Source organism: Pristis pectinata, chromosome 11, assembly GCF_009764475.1.
Source record: "Pristis pectinata isolate sPriPec2 chromosome 11, sPriPec2.1.pri, whole genome shotgun sequence".
Taxonomy (NCBI): Eukaryota; Metazoa; Chordata; class Chondrichthyes; order Rhinopristiformes; family Pristidae; genus Pristis; species Pristis pectinata.
In genome coordinates, this window is record NC_067415.1 from 56410269 (window position 1) to 56436224 (window position 25956).

Below are 25956 nucleotides of genomic sequence, written 5' to 3' on the forward strand. Positions count from 1 at the left end.
GGCCCCCCAACTCCAGAAGACCGAGGCCAGCAGAGAGGCCACCAGCGAAACCCAGTTCCGGGAGACCAGAAGCAGCACAACGTCCAGCGGACCCCAGTTCCAGGAGACCGGGAGTTGTACAGAGGCCAATGGCCCCAGCTGCATGAAACTAGGAGCAGCACAGAAACCGTCAACCCCCAGCTCCAGTAGACCAGTAGTAGCACAACATCCAGCACATCCCAGCCCCGAGAGATGGAGGATACAGAACAAACAGAGCCAGAGGGCAGAACAGGAACTGAGACTAATCTCCCCCCAGTGACACCACCAGCATCGCCACACCCTGGGGAGGACCATTCCCAGTACCTGAGCCCAAAAACAGTGCTGCAGTTCACCAAGGCTGTTGGCATGAGGGCTCAGGCTGATTGACAATGGACAGTATTTGTGATCCCTGATCTTAAATAACCATGGAGATAAATCTGGCATCTCTAAACGTGCGCAGTGTGAAGAGCACTGTGCGATGTATGAACACCTTGCAATACCTTGCCAAGGTCAAGGCTGATGTAACCTTTTTACAGAAGTGTGGGCTGCCACACCTCCGTAACTATCGGAAGTGGTCGCAGTGGTGGTCCCAGGGATTGTCTATATGCTCAGAGGGGAATGATAATCATGCTTCCAGCCTGGGGATTCTGCTGCGGGGAAGTAACTTTTCTATCACTGAAGTCAAAGAGGTGGTGGTGGGGGGTGGGGGTGGGGGGCTGCGACTCGTTGTGGCTGATGTAAAGTACTGTAACAATCCGCTCTGGCTAATTAATGTGTACGCCTTGCCCATGCTGAGCGAGCGGCTAGCTGTCCTCAAGCAGCTCCCACCACTGCTGGCAACATCCCTAGCAGTTGTTCTGGCCAATGACTTCAACTGCATCATCGATGCAGCTGGACAATCTGGCAGTGCTGACAGGAGACCGGATGGTACCTCCAGATTCCTAATGGAAATGGTTAAAGATGCAAAGCTATGCAACGCCTTCAACGTCCCTGCAGGTTGAGCATGGCTAACAATACACTTGGACTGGAACAGATAGCTCAGTATGGTCCCAGGTAGACTTCCTCTTCGCATTGAAGGCAATCATGGTCAGATCCAGCGACGTCATGCCGGTGTTCTTCTCTGACAACTGCCTCCTTCGAGCCTCCTGTCGCCTACAGAAGGACCTGAGAACAGGCAGGGGGATGTGGAAGTTGAATGTCAAGCTGCAGACCCCAGAGAACATTGAGGAACTAAAGAGGGATTACACAAGTTGGAGAACCGTGAAGCGCCTCTTTAACTCCCTGATTCACTGGTGGGAGACAACCAAGGAGAACATCAAGAGGTTCTTCATCCTCAGAGATGTTCAGAAAGCAAGACAGAATCAGAGGGAATTATGCCAACTCCAGAGAGACTTGCAGCAACCTCTCCTTCTGCAGTCGAAGGGGGTGGATGTGAGAGAGGAGCTCTGGGAAGTGAAGAGCTGGCAAGCTGAGCTCTTTGCCTCTGAATCCTCAAAGGTCATCTTCAGATCCAGACTCTGCTTTGTGATACAGGATAAGACATGTTCACGTTTCTCCTTACGAAAGGTTCACAGGGGTGATCCACAGCCTTAGGGAAGAGGATGGCTCAGTAACATCCTCGCAGACAGACATTCCGAGAATCTGCAAATCCTCCCATGCCAGTCTGTATAACAGTAAGACCACAGGCAGCACAGCCTCCCAAAACTTCCTGTCCTCTATCACGGAGGTGTTAGATGACAGAAAGTGGGAGTGTCTGGATCAGCCATTGTCCGTGGAGGAGCCGACTGGCTCCATCTGTTCCCTTGGCACGAATAAAATTTCTGGAAACGATGGCTTACCGGTAGAGTTGTGTTCGGCTCTGTGGGACTTGATGGGCTGGGACCTGCTGGAGGTGTACAACGCTATGATTCTGGCTGGCAGAATGTCAGACTCCATGAGGAAGGACATTATTACCCTCATTGACAAGCAGAAGGGGGAGAAGGAGGACATCAGGAACTGGAGGCCCATTTCACTGTTGAATGTGGATTATAAGATCCTGTCCAAGGCCATCGCCAACCGGGTCAAGTCTGCTCTGGGACAGGTGATCCACCTGGACCAAACTTGTGCTGTATCTGGCAGGAAAACCTCTGACAGCCTTGTTCTGCTCAGGGATACCATCACATACATGCAGGACAGAGGGGTGGACACCTGCCTGGTCAGCTTGGACCAGGAGAAAGCCTTCGACAGGATATCACACACATACATGTTGGACGTGCTCTCCAAAATGGGTTTCGAGGAGAGAATCTGAAATTGGATCCAACTGCTCTGCACGGGTATCCATAGAGCAGTGCAAATCATAGGGTGGGAGGCAGATAGTTTCCCCATCAAGTCTGGAATCAGGCAGGGTTGTCCACTCTCCTCTGTCCTGTTTGTGTGCTGCATAGAACCCTTTGCCAAATCCATCAGGAAGGATGAGAGCATAAGAGAGGTGACATTGCCAGGCAGTGGAGGCACACAAGTCAAAACATCCCTGTACATGGACGACGTCACCGTCTTCTGCTTGGATCCATGGTCAGTTTGCAGATTGATCAGCATCTGCAACCAGTTCGAGTTGGCATCGGGGGCCAGAGTCAACCACAGGAAGAGCAAGGCCATGCTTTTCAGGAACTGGCCTGACTGTTCCAACGTCCCCTTCACCATCAGGTCTGATTACAGGTGCTGGGGGTCTGGTTTGGAGGGGCTGAAGCATGTAACAAGAATTGGTTGGAGAGGATTGGAAAAGTAAAACAAAAATCGGGTTTGTAGAAATTGCGTTCTCTGTCAATAACTGGGAAGAACTTGGTCATCAGGGGTGGTGTCCTCTCAGGGCTGCTGTACTTGGCACAGGTTTGGCCTGTTCCTGGGGACTCACACCGAGACAGACATCAAGTGCTGCTGGAAGGTCATCAACTCGGTGAAAGAGGCCCTTTGGTCTGTCTGAAACTTGTTGGTCTTCCAGCACGATGAGATATCTGTCAGGGAATGCTGCCGACTGGCACATTCCAGGCTGCAGGAGTACGTGCTGAGAGACGCACTGAAGCACAGTGCAGCCAATACTAAGGCTCTGTGGGGAAGGACCGCAGTCTAGGCTCCTTCCACTACAGAACACGGAGGGGCAGAGTTGGGTGGAGAAGCCCCTCGAACAATGAAATGTGTATCACCTCAGTGAACCACACGTGGCAATGGTGCTATTTTTTTTTGTGTTTTTTTCTTCTCTTTAAAGTTTTACACTACTGAATGTAACAACCATGCTAAGAGTTTTGTATTTTGCACTGTGTTCTGCCTTTGCATGTATCTTTTATTATGAATAAAGTTTATTTTTGAAATGAAAAAAATGTGGTTGACTCTTAATTCTAGCAAACTGCTCAGATGTCTGCAGCAGTACAAGGTGACAGCTCAACATCACATTTTCTATGGGAAATTAGGAATGAGCAATGAATCGTGGTCTGGTTATTGATATGTGCATCCCATGAACATGTCAAGGGCAATAAAATGTTCCTTAACGTTTGTGCAGAACCTACAGTTTCTCTGGATGGACTTTAAAAAACATGTCAGTTTACAAGATATTTACATTGTTTGTGATTGCTCTAAACTCTGCAAAATTTACCTCACAAAATGATGAAAATGAAACTCTCTCAGGAATGACCAATGGACCACCAAGCTGGTTAAATTGCAGATTGTTTTTAATCAAAAATCAAGCCTTGGATGATATAGCTCCTGGAGTTTTACAAATGAAGCAACACCGATCTCCCATGGGAGTCACAAAACTTTCTTACAAATAAAGACCAATACACATCATGAATTTAATAAGTAGGAGTAACTGGAATGTATTTGACAGCATTAAGCTGATTGTTGATAGCAGGTCTGCAGTAAATATCAGCTGTGGCTCAGTGGTAGCTCTCTTGACAAGGTCAGAAGGTTGAAGCACAAATTGCAATTACTTAAGTATGAAACCTTGCTGAGCTGCTCCCCTTTGGATAAAATGTGAAACACAAGTCCTGCCTGCCCAAACATTCTAATGATATTATTTTGAAGACTGAGGGATTATCTTCAATGTCTCAGCCAACATTTCTTGCAGTTTCAAAATCGTATTGCTTAATGAGAGCTGTGCTAATGCAGATAAAGAACTGAGCAGAAAAACCTTTGCCTTTAAAATGTTTAAATATTATAAGATAATCTCAATTTCTAAAACTTCAGATTACCCAAGGGATAACATTGCTGCTATTCCTGACAGAGCAAGTCGATAAAACCAATCTCACGAAGGATCTGTAGTCAATGAGATGATTCAATTCTTGTGAAATTCATGGCCACTGAAGTAGTAGAAAGCCTGGTTATGAAACAGAAAGCTTGTGGCAAATTCAATCATTTTAAAATAAAAATGCAGTCTATAAAAATATTAAATTATTAAAGAGATTTGATTAGTGTGACACAGTAGTGCAGCAGTTAGTGCTGCTGCCTCAGCTCCAGAGATCCATTTTCAATCCTGACCTCAGGTGCTGTCAGTGGTAAATTTAGCACTTGCCTCGGTCACTGCCTAGGTTCCTCCAGGGTTCCAAATTCCTCCCACATCCAAAAGACATGCTGATAGGTTAATTGGCTGCTATAAATTACCCTTTACTGTGGATGAATGGCAAAAGGAATCAAAGGAGAGCTGATGGGTCTGTGCGAGGGAATTAATTGAAAGGGTATAGGAAAATAGAACCAATGAGAGCTGGCATAGGCCCATTCAGCTCTTGTCTCTTCATAAATATATGATAACATGAAGCGTGGTGTTCTTTCCTTGTAGTCTGCATTTTGTTATCATGTGGAATTAATTAATTAATCACAGTTATTAAACAAAGCAAAATGCAAATTATTTCCAAAGCATATTTTCCTTTAAAGTTTCAAGAAGTTATTTATCATTATCTACTGTGCAGCCAGTGAAATGCATTAATTCAAGTCAGAAGTCATGCCTTAGTGGGACTCCTCACATTAATGTTCTGCAGCAAAGAACATCAAAGAGAGATGTTTCCCCAGTTCTAAAACTGCTGGTAAGAAAAATACATTTTAATAATTTGCCTTAAGAATTTTAAAATGACATCATTATTTTACTTCATTTAGTAGCTGCATTACAATGTGATTGTGAATTACAACCATTCTAATTGGGAATTATTGTTATTTTGCCTACTGAGAATACAGAGCCAGTTTCAAATCAATGGCCCATCGGTATAGATATCAACCATGGGCAGCATATTTGCTGACAATGTTCGTTAACAGAATATCAGAAGAAAATACCATTAAATATTTTCTTTACCAATCCTGAAGTACATACCATCATTTGAAAATGCAGTGAAGCAATAAAGTGAGTTAATTGGGTAGGTTTTTCAGATGATGATGGTTGTACTCCATTATTATTGTACTTCATTATTGTACTCAGTATTACTGTCAAGGTGTGCTGTTGTCTGATGCTTTCAATGAACTTACTGCTTTTTAATTACTCATTGGTATCTACCAGATTGAATAAGACCTTCTTTGGTTCCTTTTGATCCCTGAATTTAACTAATGCAACACAGCTGTTCAATTTTGATATTGAGTAGCCAGCAAGAGGAATATACTGGCTGAGGAAGGTGGTTAGGAATATTTTGAGGTGGCTGCCCCACTGCTCGCTTGAATTAAATGGACATCATTCCCAGTACAAGCAAGTAACCCAATGCTGCTTGTGGGATGCAAGCAGAAAAGTGTCATCAGACACCGGTTGGTTGGTTGGACCAAGTGGACCAATCCCATATCTGCACAGTAAGTTAAGTTACCATGGTCTCCTTGACTGTATCACCAACAAAAGAGCCAAAGGATGTGTGCAGCGCCTCTGACCTGATTCTGGTTCAATGCACATCATGGGACTGCAATTAGCATATCAAAGTAGACCACTGACCAACACTTCAGTCATTCTGCCACAAGTACCTTTAAAAGTATCCATGGACAACAGCAAAAATAATAGGGTGGTAAAATCTGCCAACTTCATTTTGAGGTCATTCCCATCCCGTTAATTTATCTTGACAAAATCCAAAATACAATAATACAAATTAAATCCGTAGAATGTTTTACTTCTTCTTGACACAATAGGAAGAATCACTACTAATTTCTCCAGGGAAAAAATAAGATAACAAATTTTACTATCTACCTGCTTCTAGTGCAACAGAACACAACATTTCATCCTCATCAATAATTATCTGCAGAGACTACTGCCACTTTTTAATTAGGTTTAATCTATGTAAAAAATCAAAAGTTCTCAAATGGAATTGTGATCCCTCCAGTGACTAATTAACTTAATTGGATGCATCCATAATTCACTTCGTAAACGGTTTCATAACAATTATATAACTCAGTTTCCATATTTAACCACAGGGACTAAATTTCATGATAGTTCATTGATGATTTGCTGCCAAAGAAATTCAACAACAGATAGTAAAGGCTTAAACACTTCCCTCAAAATGTTTTCTTTGTATTTGTTAATGCAATTCTGCAAAGATCTAGTGTTGCAATCTGTCACAAAAAATAACCTTGATTCACCCATTGAGTGTGCCAACACCGCAAATGAAGACTGAATTTACGCAACACATCTTCTGATGGATAAAGGTAGCAACTTACCTTTATGTAGATCCTTCACAAACTCCCAAAGCACTTTATGGCCAATGGAGCATTCTGAAGTAAATCTGTTGATAATGTGAGGAGCAAATGGCACCAAACAAGGCCCCATAAAGAGCAATGAGATAATGACTTGATCATTTATTTCTAATAATGCTAATTGAGAGGTAAAATTTAGATGGGGCTGCCTTACTTTTCTTCCAAGAGATATTTTAGATCTAAAAGTATTGTTGCAAAATTAGTTTCACTTGGAAAATGTGGCACTTAGTGAGTACTGCACTAAATCATCAACTTAGATTCAGTATTCAAATGTTGGAGAGGAACTTGAATCTAGGGACTCAAAGACAGAGCTACCAACTTGAAATAAGGCTAAGCTATCCTAGCAAGCTACTTAAGAATGTTACACACTCTGTCCAGTGGGTTGCTTGGAGTCATGGAGAGATACAACAGCCCTTCAGCCCAGAGTCCATGCTGACCATTAACCATCCACTTATGCGATCCTACATTAATCCCATTTATTATTCTCCTCACAATCTCTGATGGCCATTTTGAAAAGTGCTCAGTTTGAACATCCAGGCTGATTTAGAAAGTTAATATTGAATCCTTTTAATATGAGCAAAGTAATTCCGCTACCAGATCTCACATAATGTTCAAAACTGAATAATGAGCTGTGAACAAGCATACTTAAAGTTCTGACCTGGGAGCCAATGTCCAAGCCTGAAGCTGCAGAATTAGTCTGATCTCATCTGCTTTATTTCACTGGAATAGCTACTGGGGTTAAAGTCAAGTATGATAAACCTCACACTCTTTGAAAATCTTTATTACCATTGAAGGTTTGCAGTTATTTAAAACATTCCTCATATCCGATGAAATAATATTTTCATATTGCCCATGTGAAGATGATTTTAAAATGGATATCGGACATTTTCTTCTACTGGAGATCATTACAACCATGTGAGCTGCTTCTCTCCAGCTACAACTCAGTACCATCCTGAAAATTCAGATCAAAATCAAGTTCACTCAAGTTTGAGCCTTAGTATTAATTCAGTCTTCAACAAATTCTAACATGTGCTCAGATAATTAACTGCATGATATCAGATTCAGTCAAAAATATTCAAAGATTTTGTCAAATTCACCTCTGAATGTTGAAACAAAAGCTATGATTAGATCCAAAAAGCAAACTGTAGACTTTGTATTGAGTGAGATATCTAGTAAATGGTGAAAGAGAAAGTGCAGTTCATGTTATAAAGTAATTTGCATCAGATTGAAGGATTATGCTTCCTATATTTAAAAACACCTTAACACAACTCAGTGGGAAGCTAGGATATTACTATCAACTCTTGAACAGAGTAAACTGCCAAAGTTATAGACTGCATTTGGCTGGTAAATTTTGGTAGTTCCACAAAAGGGTCAGCAAGTTCAGTACTTCTGTGCGTGCACATTCAAATGAGTTTGCTGGCACCTTGCACCATCTGTCATATGAACGGTACAGTGGCAGAGTACAATGACACCTCTCCAAAACATTGATGCAAGTAAACTCCCTATCCACCCTTTAAAATTGAGCCAGGTAGTAGCTGATGCATTCACGGAGATGTAAAGGAAACCATGGGAGCATGCACCAGAAGACATCTCACAGGTGATAAAGTCAGCAAGAGGCACGGCAATGGGAAGGCTTACTATGTTCACAACTTAAATGCAGCTGCTATACTTTTGTTAAAAGATATAATAGATTATTTCTAAATTTCCTGCAATATTTTTCCCTATCTAGAAAAAATGATTAACATTGTTTAACATTTATTTTTGTGACTTTTGGCTCTCTACAATTTAGGAGAATTTTCCCTATTTATTGAAATGGCAGTCTGTAATGAAATATTTATTTTTCTTTCAAAATTTTTTTCCATATTCTGTTAAATATTTCCTAAGAAAGAATGTCAAATGTTCTCCTTTTTTCATAGTGTACTGGGCTTGACTGTGAGGGAGAAAAAACACCCAGGAAGTCAGTTTCTCAAACAAATTGCAGACATGATGACCAACAAAGGGTCAACCACTGTAAACATGGGATTCAAAGGAGGCATCATGTCCACCGGTGAGTCTGCAGGCAGATGCTGGCTCACAAGGTGTTACCAGAGGAGCTTCACAAGAATGTAATCATCCAGTTATGCAATATCATGTTAATGATCATTAATATATGTTAATGATGAAGGAACTGATAGCATTGTGACCAAGTTTGCAGATGATACAAAGATAGGTGGAGGGACAAGTAGTGTTGTGGAGGCAGGGAGTCTGCAGCATGACTTGGACAGGTTGGGAGAAGTGGGCAAAGAAGTGGCAGATGGAATACGGTGTACAGAAGTGTAGGGTTTGGTAAGAAGAATAAAGGTGTAGACTATTTTCTAATTGGGCAGAGAATCCAGAAGCCATAGGTAAAGAGGGACTTGGGAGTCCTAGATCAAGATTCCCTTAAGGTTAACTTGCAGGTTGAGTTGGTAGTAAGGAAGGCAGATACAATGTTAGCATTCAATTTGAGAGGACTAGAATATAAAAGCAAGGATGTACTGCTGAGTCTTTATAAGACATTGGTCAGACCGCATTTGGAATATTGTGAGCAAATTTGGGCTCCATATCTAAGGAAAAATCTGCTGGCCCTGGAGAAGGTCGAGAGGAGGTTCACAAGAATGATCCTGGGAATGAAAGGATTAATGTATGAGGAGAATTTGATGGCTCTGGCCCTGTACTTGATGATGTTCAGAAGGATGAGGGGGGATCTCATTGAAACCTACCGAATACTGAGTGGCCTGGATAGAGTAGACGCAGAGAAGATGTTTCCATTAGTAGGAGAGTCTAGGATCTGAGCACGCAGCATCAGAATAAAGGGTTGTCCCTTTAGAACTGAGAGGAGGAGGAATTTCTTCAGCCAGAGGGTGGTGAATCTGTGGAACTCATCACCACGGAAGGCTGTGGAAGCCAAGTCATTGGGTATAGTTAAGACCAAGACTGAGTAGTTCTTGATTGGTACCGGGGTTAAGGGTTATGGGGAGAAGGTGGGAGAATGGGGTTGAGAGAAAAAAAAAATCAGCCATGATTGAATGGCGGAGCAGACTCAATGGGCTGAATGGCCTAATTCTGCTCCTATATCTTATGGTCATATCATTGAAGCCACATTCAATGCCATATGATATCTTGCTTGTGGCCAGGAAATTAACTGCAGGACTCATTTTTTATAAGCAAGTCATGATAGTTTGTACAAAAATTGTCCAAAACATGGCAATGCCCTGCATTCATCAGTTGCGGAGGTGCCATATTCCAAAAAGTATCAGATTGCTTACAATTTGATACTCTTCCTGTTCAACAAATGAAATATCCCCAACCAGACACCAGCAATCCTGGCTGATGTCACATTACCTCAATATTCACGTCAAAGAAAGGGTATAACTATATACATGGGGCGGCACGGTAGCATAGCGGTTAGTGCAACGCTATTACAGCGCCAGCGATCAGGGTTTGATTCCCGTCGCTGTCTGTAAGGAGTTTATGTGTTCTCCCACGTCTGCGTGGGTTTCCTCCGGGTGCTCCGGTTTCCTCCCACATTGCAAAGACGTACGGGTAGGTTAACTTGGGTTTAAAATGGGTGGCGCGGACTCGTTGGGCTGGAAGGGCCTGTTACCACGCTGTAAATAAAATTTAAAATTTAAAAAAAATTTAAAATTTTAAAAAAACATGTGCCAAATTAAAGTACTGAGCTGACAGCTTGATGCCTGGACATATCAGGGGAAGACCATGGCCTGTTGTGCAATTTTATTCTTTGTAAGGACTGATCCTCAGCCCAGCAGACAAGGTTCCCGGAGAGTTGGATTGCTCAGATAATGACTTAGTTGCTGTCTTGCCTTAGAGCACCAGGCATTAAAAGCTCTCATGGGAAGTGCAGCGAGGGAGCACTTGGTAACTGATGACTTAGGGCACTCAGCAGTTCATCAAGATCTCTCCCTCTCTCCTTCCCCACAAAAGCAAACAACAAGAGATGTGAAAGTGCAGCTGTAAACTTCTATTGAAAGTGAACAGACCTTCTGACTGTCCCTTTCTGCAAAACTTCAACAAGTTTTATGTATGTATTAATAAAGATGAAAATAGACTTCACTTGCTTCTTGTTCATTTGCAAACAATGAGAACATGTGACTTTTATACAATTAATAAAGGATTGAAAATGTTAAAAATGTGTCTGTACTCATATGTTATGAAGTAGCAACATCACATTCCACAATATCTTTGAATTTCAGAAATAGAATATAATGCAATGCTGCTACTTTGCAGCACATTTTAAACTACAGATTGGAATGAATTTCTAGGTTATGAAGTCACCTGACTGCTTCCCTGAGACTTATTTCCTTTCGCCAGAACGGCATGACCACTGTAACTGGAGGTCTGCTGAGGTATCACATTAAAAACTGACCACAGCTGATCTCAACCCAAATTGAGCTTGGGCACTCAATTCTTTTGATATCCAAATTGACCAGAATCCAACATACAGTGCTGGGCTTGGGTGAAGTGCGTCCTGTGTTGTCTGCAGGTCTCAAGGCTATTTGTAGGAGGTCAACTAAATCATGGCCCATGGTACTGAGCCTGGGTACATTTTTGAAGAGCTGATATTGCCCAATCTCATCAACCAAATAGACTTAATGTTTATTTTGATATTTAACCCAGCCAGAACCTGACGTAAACAATTGGGTCCCATCTGGCTTGGGTGAATTTGCCAGGATGTAACTGTAACATCAGAAGGGAACTTGGAGATTGTGTGCAACTGCACAAAGACATATGGTACTAATGTAGCCACTGGGCCATGGATCTGCAGTAAGTCCATAGAGTGCTAGAAAAAGGTGTGCTGCTATGGGTGCCACCTACATTACTGTATATCTGGGGTGACTACCTAAAACTACCTAGTGTCACTCTAAAGGACAAACCATTTTCAGTTATGTCATGCACACTCTGTTCTGTACATTCGAGGGCCAATCTATGAACCAGATCTAACTGGAAGATTCAGAGTTAGGTAAAATTTCAGAGGTAAAAGTTGTTTGACCTTAACTAGACCATTGCCAAGAGGCAAGTACTCATCACCTTCCAAGTAGGCCTTCTTTCATTAGTATGACTCAAGTGATGCCCCCACCTTCACATCCCTTGCTTCTGACATTCTAACCTTGCCCTAGTATCTCCTGGTCACTTCTCCAATCTTTTAGATGAGCACCTTAAATCTCCTCTGCAAACCTCATTCAAACATCCTTGCTCAAAATTATCTCTCCAGCCCTCACCCCAATCACCCTCTGATCCACCCTGACTGATTTCCTCCCGATATCCCCTGTCTTCTCCACACTCTCCACAAACCACAGTCCACCAGCTCTGTGATAACAGGACTTAACAGATGAAAGGTCCGTGCATGTTTAACCATAAAAGCCCAAATCTGTATATGACTCAAGACATCATATACAAAAGAACAGGCCTTGTATGTTTAAGCCTGACCTTTCAACTGCTAAGTCCTGTCACTCAAATAGAAATATCATAGCTGTGATTTTACATAAAGCTGTCATGGGTATCTAACATAGTACTTACTTTTCAGTTACGGTATAATTTCCAGCTCAGTGTTTCAGTCTTTCCACCAAATAATTTTAACTAAAATCTTCAGATCCTGAATAAGATGGTGTGGATGTAAATCAAACAATGTTATACTGTTCCTGACTGTGCCAGATGGTTTAAACTGAAAAGGAAACTTTTCAAAATGAGTAATCCAAAAGTACCTAAAAACAAAAATGACAAAAATTTCTCATGCAATATTCCAGAATAGGCAAAGATTTACAGTCAGAAATGACCCAGCCAAAAAGAACCAAGTAAGCAGTTACATATGGATGTCAAATCAGCTTTCATCACCTTTTCCAGCAGTATTACATGCTCAATATCAACTTCTATAAAACGACATTAGAATTGAATATTGAGCAGGGATTTCAACACACAACTGTAAGAATAACCAGTCTCCTGTGTAATGTTGCATGAGAGACGTAGTCCGAATCCATTCCTCATACAATGTCAATATTTGCTTATAGTGATCAAGTACAAATAACCATTATAAACAAAGAAATGACCACTATTCCCATCTTCCCCTCACTCCACCACCCTCTCTGCTTTCCACAGGGTCCACTCTCTTTGTGACCTCCTGGTCCACTCATCCCTCCCCACCCACCCCGCACTTTCCCCTACAATTGTGACACCTGTCCCTTCACCTCCCCTTCATCACCATCTAGGTTCCTAAACAGCCCTTCCAGGTGAGGCAGAAGATCATCTGCACCTCTTCCAACCTGGTCTACTGCATTCAGTGCTCACAATATGACCTGCTCTACATCAGTGAAACCAAACACAGACTAGGCAATCACTCATGGAGCATCTGTGCTCTGCTCACAATGGCCACCTTGAGATTCCAGTTACATGTCAGTTTAACTCTCCTTCACACTCCCACACCAACCTGTCTGTCCTCAGTCTTCTCCATCGCTAGGAAGAGTCCAAACGCAAATTGCAAGAACAACATCTCATATTCCACCTGAGTAGCTTACAACCCAAAGGTATGAATATTGAAGATCCATTTTCATATAACCCACACCCCTTGTGTTCCCCTCCCACACACACTCACCTGTTTTCTTCTGCCATTGTTCACCTCTCCAGTCCCCTTTCCCCACCTGGTTTCATCTGCCCAGCATCCTCTCCCTGTCTGGTTCCACCTATCACCTACCATCCTCTGTCCCACATACTGCTATAACACTGGTAATGTTTCCTCTTCCTTCTCAGTCCTGATGCAGGGTCTTGGCCCGAAACACCAACTCATACCTTTTGCCTCCACAAATACTACTTGACCTGCTGAGTTCTTCTGGTGTTCTGTTTTTTTGAACCACCATAAACAGTAACTTTGTGTTCAATAAATACTCATTTCCTTCAGACACAAGAAGTCACAGGCCATTGCTACTAACATTTAGCACTAAGTATGATGCAAGTACCTTTCGTTATGTTCTTTGATAATTCCCCGTTCAAACAGAAATAACTAAGTTTCTTAACTGAACGTGCATATTCAGTCATTTTCCAATTAACTATGCTATCAAAACAATAATAAACTAATTACTATGATTTAGCTATGGGAGCTCATGTTCCTTCTAAGCAGATTCTGGTCAGCGGAACAGTAAAGTAGATGATAAACACAGTACTGGTGGAAGCCAGGTCTATTTCTGGGGATGAGGAGGCTGCCAAGGCACTAGCCAGCTGCTGGAGTTCAAATACAGTGGACTATTGTGTTCTCAGTCCTCCATCTCTGCCCCCAGTCAACCTGCCCCCCTACGAAGAACGCAAGTTAGTTGAGTGTTGAATGAAGTACAGGTTCCAATCTCTACCAAAGCAGAGTACAGTAGCTGCGGCCTAGGTTGGATGTTCAGAGCTTGGCAGAGTTCTCCTGCTCCTCCTAACCTCACAAATATAAAAGTAGCAACAATATCCTCCTCAGTCAGATGTCCAGCATCCTGCACAGAGATCAGTTAAAAATTCTCACTATATTTCCCTATGTGGTTGCAGAGCTCCAGTTTCCATTTTAAATGAACCTACTGCTTAATCTATCGAACATCAAGCCTGTTTGAACTTGTCTTACCATTTCTGCTATGCTGAAAATTCAACCCTTCATGCTTTATTCTTCTTTGTAATTATTTATTTAATCTGTGAATGTATTCTATTACTTTATTATTTTGGTGCAGAACAAATATTGATCACAAAGCAAAATACTGCAGACACTGGAATGAAAAACTGAAAATACTGTAAAAACTTAGCAAGTCAGGCAGTGAGGAAGAAGGTCACCTTCTGAGATCGGTGACCTTACACCAGAACAAGAAAGAGTAAGAGACACAAAACATTCTTCAGATGCTGGAATTTGGAGCAATACACAAGAAATGCTGGAGGAACTCAGCAGGTCAGGCAGCATCCATGGAGGGAAATACAGTCGACGTTTCGGGCCGAGACCCTTCATCAGGACTGGAAAGGAAGAGGGCAGAAGCCAGGGGGAGTGGGAGGAGCACACACAGGCCAGGGAAAGGTGAGTCCAGGTGAGAGGTGGATGGTAGGTGGGTGGGGGAGAGGGAGAAGATGTAATAAGCTGAGAGGTGATAGGTAGAAGAGGCAAAGGGCTGAAGAAGGAGGAATCTGGTAGGAGAAAAAGTAAGAGGCATTTTATTGGAAGTGCAGAGGCAAAGGTGAGGGCAGATAAAGAACAAGAGGAAAGCTCTTTGGATTGGGTGGAGAGCAGCAGTAATTAAGCAACAAAGCAGATGACGGTGCAAGATAAAAAGAATGGGAAAGAGGTAAGTGTGGGAGTAAATGATGAGGCTGAAGGAGATGCAAATAATTATTGCACATTATTAGAATACTATGAACAAATGGAAATCTATCAAACAAGCAAAGGTCCATGTGGCCAATGAGTGCAACAGAAGAAAACATGCCATTACTGACTAGTTTTGTAAATCCTCCAGTTGTCCAATTTCAATCACTTCCTACATGCTCTGTCATATGAGTATTTGCAAATTCCATTTAACTGTGTATGTATAAGGTGCTAAGTGAGAGTTTATCGTCCTCTTCCTATATTCCTCTGCCACAAGTGATTGGTTTATTCGAGAAAACACTCATATAAATCACAGCAAACCACATTCAATTAATAACTGTTCATAGGCAATCCTAGACATCTGTGTGCATCAGTAGTATATTCCAATATGGAGGATCCCAGATGGCATTGAATTCAGACCATGGGAAGTGCAAGGTTACCAAACTTCCACCCAATATTCCATTTTCATGGAGTGGAAGGTGTAATTGGTAATATATAACTGTGTAGAGACAGGCACACAGGGCTGCAATACCACAGGAAAAGTTTTTACCAAAAGCAGAATATCAAACTGATCTATTTGTATCGCTATGACAAATTAAAACTCGACCCTATGAATACAAAATCCAAGAATACATGTTTACTGCCATGGGTAATTATGTTGCACTGCTCCTTTGTCACAAATGCAGAACATTTCACTTACAAAGTGTAAACAAATAATGAAAAGCAGTATGTAGAAAGAGGGAAAATACTGGCTCAGGATTGTTGGCCAAAATGATTGATCAGCCATGCCTCAGGGCTGATACAAAAGAGGGTCCAATTAATGCTGAAACCAGCATAGTTTAGAGATTAAGTGGATGCTTTATTCTGTGAGTATTAAGCAATTGCTATAAAGTTCTAGCTGCAAAAAAGCAGACAAAAAAGTGTGGGGAGGTTGTTTACTCTGTGCCTAAATGCTGCTGACTGTTTTCTATCTCCATGGCTGTCAAGACCCTTAAGAGAAAGCCTGTAGTGTTCCACTAAGTGAAGGCACCACAATATCTAAGGCATCAATTATCCTCAAACCTTAATCTTAAGTATAAGTAAAATGTCCCACTAAAGGGATTATAGTATTGCATCACATATCACAGCCCATTTTTACCATAAGAGTAAGCATCTTGCAATCTGTTTTCTTAGCTGTGAACAAATGGTAGAAATTTTAGTTCTAATTCTGTTTCTTTTTGTTATATAAGCCATATTTAAAATTAGGACCGTCCTATTAGGGACAAAAGCCACTAAAATAGATCTTGTGGGAAAAAAGGCATTCTACAATCTAAATTAGGAATAAAATGACATAATGCCTTGTTTTACCAAGTCCCACCTGCTTTAACATGGCTAACAGAAATAATTAACAGAAATATCTCATATGCAAGATTTGTTAATCATGTTATAGTAGGCATAAATTATACACTATTGCATTATACCTTTTGCTTGTTAAAGCACTTAGTTCTCTACATTATTACCAAATTTCATCAGTGCAATAAGTCAATCTCAGAAGATGTAGTTTATTGAACGTTAGTTGGAAAGATCTCTGTAAACAGTATCAATCATGCAGAAGACGAACCTTGTTATTAATGTTTGCTCATTGACTCTGCAGGCAAACAAAAAAGGGGCAAGAGAAAGGAAACCATGCATGCACAAAATGGTTACATACCTCCCTAGTTCTGGAAAAATAACATTGCTCTTCTTGCATGTCCTATATCAGTATACAACCCCGCAATAGGAACTTCTACAAATGTTTTTTTCAATGTTATCATTTATGATCACAATATCACAAAAGTGTTTGTCAACCATAATAAACTGAAGTAAAATAACATATATTCACAACATTATAGAGAGAAAAAACCCAATAAAGAATTCTAAAAACTGTGTTTTTTGTTTGGTTCCTTCCGAGGGCATGAATGAAAGCTGATCATGCATTGTCCCAAAACATCATTGAACTTCGGAATGCATTCTGGACCTCCCATCCATCTAGAATGAACAATAGCTAGTTCCAGACTGATATTTTGCAGGCTATTCAACTATACGACAGAAAGATTGTAGACTGGGTGCAATGCTCTTTTCACGTTGAACCCACACATACATATTTACATAATTTATTCAGATTTACAAGTTTTCATTACATTAACATCTGTTTACAAAATTTAAAATGAAATAAAACGTGCAGGAAAATAAGAAAAAATAAAGATATGGTTTTATTAACTTTCCATGATCAAAAAAGTATGGGGTGCCAAATATAAATTTAGCTGGTTTTGAATTCAACAACATTATAGAGAGAAAATCAATCAATAAAGAACTCCAAAAACTATAGTTTTTGTTTGGTTGCTTCCGAGGGCATGAATGAAAGCTGATCATGCATTGTCCCAAAACATCATTGAACTTAGGAATGATACCTTCGTTGGCGAACAAGTGAAGTCTGCCTTCCAGCACCAAAACAGCATAATGTCACAGTACTGTAAGTACAGAAGTAAAATTAATTGTCCTTTGAAATCAGTGCGATTGCTTTAAATTTGAACATTTTACGTGAAAGACGACCAATGTAAGTCATTCCTGAAGCGACATGTAGATTCAGCACCCAGGAGAGCGACTGGCGCTATTCACTTCGTGGGTTCGGTTTATTTACACTAATATGTAGAAATGTGACTTGACTTTTTGTTCTTCCCAAGTCTGTTCCCTCTCTGACCTTTCTTCCGCCCTGCCCCACTACACCTCTCTCCCTCTTTCTCAACCTTTCCCTCTCATTACTCGCTTTCTTTCATTGCCTTGACTTCTAGAAGCTCCATCTTCTCCCTTAGCCTGCTTCTCCTTTACCTAAGATATTGTAACGATGAAAAATATGAAACCCAACCTTTTCCCCTGTTGGTGACTGATGTCTCAATCAATATCAGTATCGGAATTTATTTATCTATTAGTTGAACAAGAATGATGAGTACAAATGAAAGTTTCTCCTGCTGATTCCCTGTCCCAAGTATTTGCAAGTGATCTGACAAAGTCTGTCACTGTTCGACGGTTAAGAGCACTGCCGACATACTCGAGCTTAAAATGCTATGATCACTCTCGGCTGCATGTGAAGATGCGAGGAGAATAATGAGTTCAATAAGGCGTATATCATCGCCCATCCAGACTCCGTTAATAACGCTGGATTTAGACATCATATTCATCGTTTTAAACTCATCTAACAATGGATTAGTATAAAGGCAGTTAGGCACAAGTACAACTAAAATTAAGAAATTAATTAAATTCGTTTTTTTAATTCAATCTCCTACCTGTTTACATTTGCACAACATATTTGCATAAGTAATCTTGGAAAGAGCCGACAGAAGAGGGAACGATAGTATTGGGCGGGTTTATTATTTCTAAACAGATGACATTTGCTGTGACTTTCGGGAATCCGACACTCCGCTTTGCGAATGTGCCGGACTTCCATCCTAAATGCACACTTCGATTCCAGTTAGAAAGCGCACAGGTGCGATTTGCATCCACTGCGTGTGTGTGTGTGTGTGTGTGTGTGTGTGTGTGTGTGTGTGAGTGAGAGAGAGAAAGAGAGAGAGAGAGAGAGGGGGGGGGGGGGAAGAGTGAGACAACCCGGCGTACGCTCCTTAATCCTCGGGATATAACAGAGGCACCAGTAACCACTCAGACCTCACCAGGTAGTTGGAGACTTTTCTCCACAAGTGCCACCTTCTCCACAAACCCTCCCCACCAGTAGCTCAATGGGAACGCCAAGCTGGCAAGATCCCAGTAGATCCCAGATGTTCAGCCAGATCGACTGGCATTTACATGCACCACTTGTCTGCACTTTAGAACTGCGCAAAATCACCAGCACCATTCTCCACCCAAGCCGCTCAGCCACAATGCTTTTTAAAGCAACATAGTTCTCTATACATCACATATTCCAAACAACGTCCTTGCCCAGGAATCCCGGCGTACCCCTGCCAAAGATCGTCGCCATGCCGACAGCAAGATTCTCCAACTCCCTCATCTCCAACGATGCCAAGCAACAGATACAGGGAATAAGAAGTCAACGCTCTTACCTTGCAGTCATCGATGCAACTTTTCACAGAGTATTCTCCCGACTGCAAATACTTCTGAAACAAGCTCTGGAACTCTTCGTATTTTTCTTGGGCATGTTGGTCTAACCGCTGATAAATCTCAACGCACTGAACGCAAACTGTGGCATCGCCGTCCTGCACAAGGCTCAGGTCGCAGTTCGAGCCCTCTGGTCTCGACATCCCGGCGAACAGTTCCGAAAGGGTGTAAGATTCACAAAAGGGAAGGTGGAAATTGTTGAACGACGGCGGTGGGGATCCATCGCTCGCTTGCTCACTCACGCTGCCGCAGACAGACTCAGCATCTTCAATACTTACACACTGCTCAGAGAGATAATGTGAGGAACACGGTTCCAGTTGGCAGATAGGTCTGGTAGTGGCATTACCTAGAAAAAAAGCACGTTTCTCACTGCTGATGGTGCTCCTTGCCTGATCAGCTCTGGAGAATATGGGGGAAAGTGAATGATTCCCCCCCGTCGGCTCTGCTGAAGTGTTCTGCTGCTGGTCCCTGCTTCTGGTCAGATTCGCCTCCGCACACAGCCACAAGTGATCAGATAGAAGGACCGTAAAAAACAACAGAGATGCTAAGGACAGTCGCCATTTCTGGGCCCGTTCTGAATCCGTGCAGGGTTTGTCGTTCTGTCGGGGGACATACCAGATTTTTAATCCGTTATCTTGTTGCCGACACATCCAAGCGCCCTTGGTCATATTGTGGGCAAGTGCAGCTCCGGCTGCCTCCACAGCGAGCGATCCTTTGCCCCAATATACATTGACTGGGATTGTCTTTCTGGATCCGCTTGATTGCTATTCTGTTGGACGTTTGCTTGGGTTGGATGTGCCTCTCACTCTCCGTGAATGGTCAACTGTTGCCATCCAATCGGTGCAAGCAGGCAGATGAAAGCAGACACGGTCACATCAGACCTATCCATGACTCTCCGGGGGAAAACCTACTTCTGGGTGACAGCATGCTCCTGGCGACGGTAAGGTTCTCTCTTCTATCCACTCTCTGCAAATTCAGATCGCACCAGCCTCACCGCCAGCATCTGATCAAAGGATTCACCAAAGGCAAGCTGAAAAAAGTTTAAGTATTTCTCTTGACGGCGACGAAATGTGGCTAGCCCTGGCGTTTGGAGCGCCACAATCTTCATGTTGGATGTAAGTTGCGGCCATCTTCGCCCAGAAACACCTCTTATTTTTGGGCGGGGGTGGGGGTTGCGGTTGAGGACGGTGGCTTGCGTCATCCCAGCTCCGAGATCGCTCCATCCTGGCACATTCAGCTGCCTGTTCTTGGAGGGGGAGAGGGAGGCTCACATCCACACTGCCGCTTCACATCAACACTGCATCTACTTATACACCAGGTTAGTTCCAGCGATGCTCGCAGCACAGCCATGCACAGCTGAGCTGCTATTTGCTATTTTCACAAAGATCCTCGAGCGAAGTTTCGAAGAGCTAAACATACACAAAAAAAGTAGCACTTCGGATTCCTCCTTCAATCAGTGTTTGGCGTTTGCGGCGTGTGAGCCGGCGATCATCCGCTCCGTGTTTTGCAGTTAGGAGATGTATTCCGGTCGCTGACTAACGCAATAGCATGAGGCGAGAGGAGCAGCAATGTTTTACGGAGCCCCCCGCGCCCCTCTGCGTATTCAGTACCAATGCAGAAATCCAGACAGTGAGCCCATGAGAACAAGCACATAGGTGTCAAACTTCAACCCTCTGAAAGCCGCCCGTTACTAAGCACAGCCCTGCTGCAGTGCAAATTCTTGCTGCAGTGTACATCTGAAACTGCGGCTTCTAATCAATTCGGAGTGTGCATTTAACACACCCGAGGTGGCTCGGGAGTGAGGGAGGGAGCGAGGGGGGGCGGGTTCCTTTAAGCACAGCAGCAGCTGTTGCAAAGTGCGATCTATTTACTGATCAGATTGGGGTGCTGTATTCCTGCACGTTTCTGGAACCCAAGGAGTGCAGCTTCCCTCCATCGTGCGCCGTGGACTTAACTCCCAATCTGCACCTGCACATCGGCTTTCCTTTCCACGTTGACAAGCGGTTACAAAAAAAAATAAAAGAGAACATCGCAGCACCGCCGATACAAAACCACCCGCAGACTCTAGATTGCAGCTGGGCTGCAGGATTCGAGCAGAAACTCCCCAGATATGTTTGGGCAGCGCGAAGCTGGAATTGTGCCGTGGGTGGGAATTCCTCGAACGAGTCACTTGTTGTGAGCCAGGAAAGCTGGGGGAATCCTGTGCAACAATGCTGGGATCTCAAACCATGCTCATTTAGTTAGCGCGCAGGCAAACTGCATTAAAGGTAGAAAAAATGTTATAAAATGGTTGTCTTGAACTTGCAAAACCAAACGGCGAAAGATAAAGGCGTTAACTTCTCCATCGCCGCCAGCCCAGAACGTCCTAAAGTGCTTGCCTGCTGTTGCACGGGTATTTTTCAGGTGTAGTCACTGCCGTCGAGGAGGAGGCAAAATGGAGCAACGCTCCTATGTTATTGAAAAATAAAATGCTGACGGGAACAAGCTCCCCTGCCTTACATTCCATCCTGGGATCTTTAACCCGGGCAGGGCTGCACTAAAGAGCCGAATCAGATTTCATGCCCGAGTGTTGCCTGTGAGCCTGCCGACTCTATGCTCCCACCAAGCCGCAGCTGGACTTGATCATCCATTTCCGGTTGCAATTTGCCCCCTCCTTCAATTGCCCGATGCATTGTTTCACACCATCTCAGGCATTCCCAGCTCTTACACCTACCACTAGTTCTATTTTCTAACAAGCTCCTTGCAGTAAATATACACACCGCACGTACTTCCGCGGCACCTTCTCCATTCAGCTACACACCCTGGAAGATTTAAAAAGCCACACAGTACCCTTCTCTGAGGAACAATGGCAGAAGAAACAAAAATGCCTCTACGTGGTTTCTTCCAAACCCCCCCCCCCCACACACACACACACACACACACATATACAGACACACACACTGCAAGAAATGCTTCCCAGGACGAACAAATGTGCAACAGTTGTTTGGACGTCGAAGGAATAAGCCAACTCAATAAAGCGAAGTGTTTTGTCAGAAGCGTACTCTGCATGATTGGTGGGGAAAACCGTCAAGGTGAAATACATCAGTATTAGAGAAGTCTTGTTTGTATGTTCAAAACATCTTGGGATTCCACACTTGTCAGTGCAGAGCTCCTGAAGCCGACACCGCCAGGGCAATGTTTTTTTAATTTATGGGACTAGCAGTAAACACTGGGTCTTGAGTCAAACAATCAGCGAGAGTCAACACTGCCAAAAGCTGAGTGATTCTAATTTCTACTGATCCCTCAGAAACGGCAAAATCCACGCTGACTATTCAAATAAGATCAAACTCCCTGAAATATCCAGAATTCACATGTTGCTTGAAAAACTAAATCCACGCCGACTTGCGTCAACACGCAAATTTGGAATCGAAGCATCATTCCATAAACTTAAGAAAAATATAAGGCATGAGGCAGGCGAGTTGTTCTCAAGTACCTTTCCAGAAAGGTAAAACTACAATTTGCCCAACACTACCCTCTAGTGGTTAGAATATTATATAGATTTTGCAATGATTGCAGACGGTAATAACATTTTTTGTGATTACTAGAGCATGGCAATGATGGTACTCGGCAGTGAAATGTAAATTAGAATGTCCAGTCGTGGACATGGCTCGAATTTACAGGAGCTGCTGACATTTCTCAGCGGAGGTGATGGTAAGTTTCAAGACTCCTGCAAGAGTACGGAAGTCACAACTTCCCGCCGTCTGTGTCGATGGCTCCCTGGCCCCGGCCCACTCAGTATGAAGTCTAATGGCTTTCTGAGTCGAAGGAATCTGCTCACGTATCCCGCACCAAGTTAGATCTGGGATGCGGGTATCTAATGCCCTTCCTTTAACCCCTTCAGAAGGTGTAGGTGAGTCCGGTTCTTGAACCAATGCAATCCTTCTGGTGAAGGTACTCTCGCAGCGCCGTTGAGTGGGGAGTTTCAGGACTCAAACCCAGCAACAACGGAGGATCGGTGATAGATTTTCGAGTCAGGGTGGTTTGTGATTTGGAGGCGAACCTGCAGGTGGTGGTTCCTGTGTACCTTTTGCCGTCGTCTCTCGTCGGAGAGTTACAGATTTGAAAGGTGGCATCGGAATTACCTGGAAGAGTAACAACATTGCTTTTTATACATGATTCATACGGCTCACCTAGGGTTGGAAAGGTGAATGAATGGTGATGCATGGCATACCACTCAATCCGGCTGCTTTGTACTGGGTTATGTTGAGCTTCTTGAATGGTGTTGCAGCTGCACTAATCCTGACAAATGAAGAGCCCTCTATTACACCCACTTACCTGTGCCTTGTAGAGGGTTGAAAGAGTTTGGGATGTCAGGAGATGTGTCACATGCCTCAGGATACCAGTCTCTGACCTGCGGTTGTAGCCACAGTATTTATGTTGCTGGTCCATCTGAGGTTCTGGTCAGTGGTGACCTTTGGGATAATGATGGTGACGTGGTTCGATTCTCTCGTGTTGGAGAAGGTCATTGCCAGACATTTGTTTGGCACAAATGTTACTTTCCATTACCCTTCGATCAGCGAGCCCCCTGTCTCGTCTTCTCACTAGAACAAAATGTTTGAGGTGCATTTCATAGGGAATAGCATCTGACATGGAAGTCATGTTGGATGTACAATTGCAACTTCTACTGTCCAGTTGAATTTCCGCCGTGACGTAGAGTGATTCAGAAATGATCATTGTCATGTTTTGCTCAGGAGAAATTGCATTTTAATTAACATGGTGATGAAATAAACAGTGCAACGCAGTCAAGTTTCTAGCCAGGTAGGTAGTATAAACAAGGAGCATCAGAGCTCAGCAACTTATGTGAACAAAGGGACATTGATTAAAGTTTGTCCTGGCCTAATATGTGAATTCTTCTTGCATCTGTAGATATGTCTTGGAAACGTGAAGACCCAGTGACATTCTCCCCCCGCCACCCCACCCCCCAACCAACCTTCCCCAGAACTGAAACTATTATTGTCAATGCCTGTGTACCTTGCTGGGAGGTGAAGCCTGAAGCTCACTTTTCCCATTTTCTCTTTGATTTACACCAGTTTGCTGCTTGCCTCTTGCAAAGTGGTGTTTTACAGAACTGGTGCTGATGCTGATGTTCTTAAATGTGTACACCCAATCATCCACCTCACCACTTATCTCTTCCATGAGTGGCACATTGCAGCTGCCTTGAATGCACCTACAAAATATACTGAAGCAACCCTTCCCCCAGGCTTCTTCAACAGCACGTCCCAAACCCATGACTTTGACCACCTAGAAGGATAAGGGCAGTAGATCCATGGGAATTTCACTGCTTGCAATTTCCCCATCATCCTGAAAGCAAATACATCATGATTCCTTCAAAGACATTGCATGTAAATTCTGGGACTCTAAAACCATCTGGGGTATTATTCACACCCTATTGACTGAGTTGGCTCAAGACCACCTACTCAAAAACAATTAGGAATGGGCAATAAATACTGCTCTTGCCAGCAACACCCACACCTTATTAAAAAGAATCCTAGATTTGTTCTTTAATTCCTGTAGTGGGATTTGAACTCATGTTTCTAACTTGGAGTGCTCCCAAATGAGCTACGATAAAAGAAAGAGAGACTGTATATTTAATCTATTAAAAAAAATTTGAATGGAATTATTCTCAAGATTAAGGCAATGGGATTAAAGAGGTTGCAGAGATAATTTGTCATTTTTGAATAGATACAAAATTATATGAAGAACTGAAAGTAGTGAGTACTGTTGACCAGTTCTCTTGTGAGAAGTGTGCTCTTCTGTTCTGAACAGCAGTGGAGAACACAGACATTCATTTAGTCAATGTTGGGACCAACTACATTTTTTTTGTTGTGCATTAATAACCTGGACTTGGATTTACAGAGCATAATGTCAAATTCCAAGCAACAGACACCATTTGAAATGTGAATTCAAATCCAGTGAATTGGATTGTTGCAAACTTCAAAAGGACACAAAGAGGACGGTGAAAAACGCAGTCATAATAGTCAAAATTCAATTATTGGTGTGAAGAATGAGAAGAAAGATCATGTGGTGGTCTGCCCAAAGACCAGTACAATCAAATGGAGGAGATATCTCCATTGTGTGTGGCACCACCACATCCCTAAATAGGATAGATTCAGATTACATCTGGAAGCTCAAAACTGAATATCCCTGAGCCACTGTGAGCCAACAGCCACCAACAGAATCATATTTCACTATTACCTGTAACTTCACAGCTTGTAATTTCTCTCATTCTACAATTAACATCATGAAAGGAAGTTAACTCTGCAGCAATAAGGAAGACAACGGGAGCATCATCAAGCATAGCTAAAAAGGTGATACCAATGTAACAAAGCTCTAACAGGACCAGATAGTTGGTAAATAATAGAAGCATAGAATTTTACAGTAGCCAAGGAGTGGTTTGCCTTTATGCAACAGTGCCACCTCACAACCAGGGGAGTTAATCCAATCATCTTTTGGAAGTTCCCAAGGGATCTGATTCTTCCACATTGCCATTGTCTGAACTCAAGTTTGGGAGTGTTATGTATTCCCTTAACTCAGTGGCTTGAATGCTATGAATTCCCTTAGCTCAGCAGTGTGAAGGCTGTCCATTTCCCAGACTCATGGGCATGAATGTTTTGCATTCTCCAAACTCGAGTGTATGAGCATATGAACACTTTGAACTTGGAGTGTGAAAGCTGTGCATTGTCTGAATTTGGGGATGTGAAGTCTCAGGACTGGGTAAGCACAGTAAGCCAATATGGTCAAATTGA

At 42.8% G+C, this 25956-nt stretch overlaps 1 protein-coding gene and 1 long non-coding RNA gene across 3 annotated transcripts in view; one reads left to right on the forward strand and one right to left on the reverse strand.

Moving 5' to 3' along the window:
• LOC127576287 (NALCN channel auxiliary factor 1) overlaps positions 1 to 19859 on the reverse strand; it is a 650923-nt gene extending 631064 nt beyond the window's left edge. Inside the window, exon 1 of the mRNA XM_052026774.1 lies at positions 19117 to 19859. Coding sequence (XP_051882734.1) covers positions 19117 to 19839 — 723 coding nt within the window. The 5' untranslated portion in view covers positions 19840 to 19859. The remainder of the gene's footprint in view (positions 1 to 19116) is intronic.
• Positions 19860 to 20040: 181 nt separating this feature from the next.
• LOC127576288 (uncharacterized) overlaps positions 20041 to 25956 on the forward strand; it is a 51101-nt gene continuing 45185 nt past the window's right edge. The window contains exon 1 of one of the 2 annotated variants that reach the window (XR_007957207.1): positions 20041 to 20111. This is a non-coding gene — a long non-coding RNA (uncharacterized LOC127576288). Of the gene's footprint in view, positions 20112 to 22775; positions 22862 to 25956 lie in introns of those variants that run through there. The other variant, XR_007957208.1, reaches the window with a different exon arrangement.